Source organism: Trichosurus vulpecula, chromosome 6 (assembly GCF_011100635.1).
Source record: "Trichosurus vulpecula isolate mTriVul1 chromosome 6, mTriVul1.pri, whole genome shotgun sequence".
Classification (NCBI taxonomy): Eukaryota; Metazoa; Chordata; class Mammalia; order Diprotodontia; family Phalangeridae; genus Trichosurus; species Trichosurus vulpecula.
The window spans coordinates 124,656,937-124,660,778 of NC_050578.1; the positions used below are offsets into that span (position 1 = coordinate 124,656,937).

At 39.0% G+C, this 3,842-nt stretch overlaps 1 protein-coding gene across 1 annotated transcript; it reads right to left on the reverse strand.

Moving 5' to 3' along the window:
* Nucleotides 1-3,072: 3,072 nt before the first annotated feature.
* Nucleotides 3,073-3,381, reverse strand: LOC118854251 (40S ribosomal protein S16-like). Its single transcript, XM_036764600.1, has one exon. The coding sequence runs from the start codon at nt 3,364-3,366 to the stop codon at nt 3,073-3,075; it is 294 nt and encodes a 97-aa protein (XP_036620495.1). The 5' UTR covers nt 3,367-3,381.
* Nucleotides 3,382-3,842: the final 461 nt, after the last annotated feature.

Here is a 3,842-nt window from a genome sequence, read left to right on the forward strand (position 1 = left end):
CTATATCACTCTCCTTTCCCCAAATATTTTTCTCTCTTTTGTGTGAGGACAAAGCACAGATGTTCATATTTACTGCAAGTCTACTCAACAGTAATAACTTGTCCTAATCCATTTCTGAGTTTCAGCTCTTATTAGCCTTTTTCTCTATTCTGTAAGAAGTTTCCCTTTTAGATTCTAGACTGTGATCTAAGATTTGGTGCTGGAAAAAACCTTATTGTGAATCTAGTTAAAACAGTTCATTACAAGAGAAGAAAAAAGGCTTTGAGAGGTTGGATGATTATCAAGACCATGTATTGTAAGTAAATGAGTCAGAATAAAAAACTATGTTTTTAAACATTAAAATTCAATACCATATCTTCTTAATCACATATTTCCCTATCAAGACCCGGTTTAAAGTGACCTTAAATATTTTACTTCTTATGCAGAGAACAGCAAGTTAACTTAGTTTTAGTCCTTGATTTAGTCAACTATTTTTCAAAGATTAATTTATTTATGTTTTAAGTAATTGTAAATTATCTGTGAGCAAGTATCATGATTTTTCTGATTCAAAAATAACCCATTTCACCTCTATCATTTTCTAATAGCACTATCTTCAGTAAGGACCAACTCAGGTTGGAATTCTGCTTTGGGTATTTATTAGCTATGTCATGAGCAACATATCTATTAAACTCTTTGGGTCTCAATTCTTATCTGTAAAAGTACACAGTACTCTGCATCTCACATAGTTGTTATGAAACTCATAAGATAATTTATGCAAAGTGCTTTACAAATCTAAGGAATTATATAAATACTATCTGGAGTTTTTTGTTAAAAAATAGTTTTATTTTTATTCTGACCTTTACAAATATCAAATAGAATCAGTATTTCTGTATGAATAGTAGAAAAGAAAAAAAAAGATTATATATAAATATATAGCTCCCTGTTATGTACAACTTGCTTTTCCTTTTAAATTATTTAGTCAAATCAACTTGTAGCTTTCAAAGCTGTGTTGCTTCCTGACCTTTCTGCTTTTCCTTTTAGAACATAGGTTCTTTATCCTAAGATAACTGAAAACTACTAGACAGATTTGAGATTGGTTTGGGTAGTGTAATTGGGGCAATAGATAGATAGATGGATGGATACATATATAGACATATAGACAGATATAAATATAGAGATATAATTCACTCAGTGAAAATCTCCCTTTCTTCCCTCCTCCCAACCCTCCAGACCTCCAAAATATCATATTCCTAGCCCTCTGAATCCCTTAATGTAAAAGCTGTTAGATCTTGTGTTATTCTGATTACGTTTCCACGATACTCTAATTGTTTCTTTCTGGCTACTTGCAATATTTTCTCCTTGACCTGGGAACTCTGGTATTTGGCTACAATATTCCTAGGAGTTTTCCTTTGGGCATCTGTTTCAGGAGGTGATTGGTAGATTCCTTCAATTTCTATTTTACTCTCTGGTTCTAGAATATAAGGGCAGATTTCCTTGATGATATTTTGAACTCTTTTTTTGATCTTGGCTTTCAGGTAGTCCAATAATTCTTAAATTATCTCTCCTGGATCTATGTTTCAGGTCAGTGGATTTTCCAAAGAGATATTTCACATTGTCTTCTATTTTTTTTCATTCTTTTGGTTATGTTTTATAACTTCTTGATTTCTTATACAGTCATAAGCTTCCATTTGCTCCATTCTAATTTTTAAGGACTTATTTTTCTTCAGTGAGCTTTTGGACTTCCTTTTCCACCTCACTAATTCTGCCTTTTAAGGTATTTGTCTCCTCATTGGCTTTTTGGAGCTCTTTTGCCATTTGGGTTAGTCTATTTTTTAAGGTGTTATTTTCTTCAGTATTTTTTGGGTCTCCTTAAGCAAGTTGTTGACTTGTTTTTCATGATTTTCTTGTATCACTTTCATTTCTCTTCCCAATTTTTCCTCTGCTTCCCTTACTTGATTTTCCAAATCCTTTTCGAACTCTTCCATGTCCTGAGATCAATTCATATTTTTCTTGGAGGCTTTTGATGTAGGATCTTTGACTTTGTTGACTTCTTATGCCTGTATGTTTTGATCTTCTTTGTCACCAAAAAAGATTCTATAGTCAGAGTCCTTTTATGCTGCTTGCTCATTTTCCCAGCCAAATACTTGACTTTTGAGCTTTTTGTCAGGGTATGACTGCTTTCAGAGTGAAGAGTGCTTTGTCCCAAGCTTCAGGGGTTTTGTGCTGTTGTTTTTAGAGCTACTTCTATTCTGAGGTGGTATGATACTCCTCTCCTGGCCTGTGCTCTGGTCTGTGAGTGCAAGCACTCCTTTCTGCTGTGTAACTATTAGAAGGACACTCTCTCCAGTCACTGCAAGCTCTGCCACACCAGCACTCCTCCTCCCCCAATTACCACCAACCAATGCCATGACCCAGATTCAAGAAGGGCAAAGCAAGAGAACCCTGCCTCTGCACTCCTGCTCTAATCTGCCACTTGTATCTTCCCACCATGTGGGCCAGGGACTCTAGAAGCAGTTGCCTGTGGAGCTCTGGAAGCAGCCACCAGAACTTCCTGCTGCTGCTGCCCAATGCCCCAGGGGCTGGGGTTAGACCACTCACTTCTCTTACCCAGTCCAGCAGTTTTCCCACTTATTTGCTCCATTTTCTTTGGCATTTGTGGGCTGAGAAGTCTGGTAACTGCCACAGTTCAGTGATTCATGGCCCAGACGCCTGCTCCACTTGGTCTACTCCTGGCCTTGTCTGTCCTGGCATGGCCCATGCTGGGCTATGCTCTGTTCCCTGCCCAGTGCAGTATACACTTCCCAGTGACCATCCAGGCAGTCTTAGGCTAGAGACTTGTTTCTTTATGTTATTTCATGGGTTCTGTAGCTCTAGAATTTGATTAGAGTCATTTTTACCGTTGTTTGGAGGGATTTGGGGAGAGCTTAAGCAAGTCCCTATTTGCAAGCTCTTTGCATTTGGGCTCTGCCTCCCTGGTCTGTTTTTTAAGGTGTTATTTTCTTCAGTATATTTTTAAAATTTATTGCAAAATTTATTGCAAAAAGGCCCACAATCCCAGCAGTTGCCTTATCGATAGGATTTCTGGTAGCAAGCTCAGGCCCCAGGGCCGCCAAACTTCTTGGACTTGCAGCGCCGAGGATCAGCCACCAGCAGAGTTCGGTCATATTGGATAAGGATGTCTTTTGTTTCCTTCTTGGAGGCCTCATCTTTATATTTCTGGTAATAAGCCACCAGGGCTTTGGAGATGGACTGCCAGATAGTATAAATCTCAGCAGCATGGCCTCCTCCTTTCACATGGACCCGGATATCTACTCCAGCAAAACATTCCTTGCCTATCAGGAGGACAGGCTCCAGCAGCTTGTACTGCAGGGTACGAGGCTCAATCATCTCCAGTGGTCACCCATTAACCTTGATCAGCCCATTGCCTCTCTTTCAGTGGGCCACAGTGGAGGAGGAGGTGGTGGTGGTGGCAGCGGCGGCGGAAGCCAAGGACGAGAGCTCCTCACCCACGCAGCGCTGAAGCACAAAGAGGTCTTCAGTATTTTTTGGTCTTCTTTAGCAAATTGTTGACTCATTTCATGATTTTCTTGGATCATTCTCATTTCTCCTCCGAATTTTTCCTCTACTTCTCTTAGTTGATTTTCAAACTCCTTTTTGAGCTCTTCCCTGGTCTGCAACCAATTCATATTTTTGCTTGGAGGATCTGAATGTAGGAGCTTTGACTTTTTTGCCTTCTTCTGATTGTATGTTTTGATCTTTTTTTGTAAACAAAGTAAGATTCTATGGTCTGAGTTTTTTTACACTGTTTATTCATTTTCCCAGACAAATACTTGACATTTGAGCTCTTTGTCAAGGTAGCACTC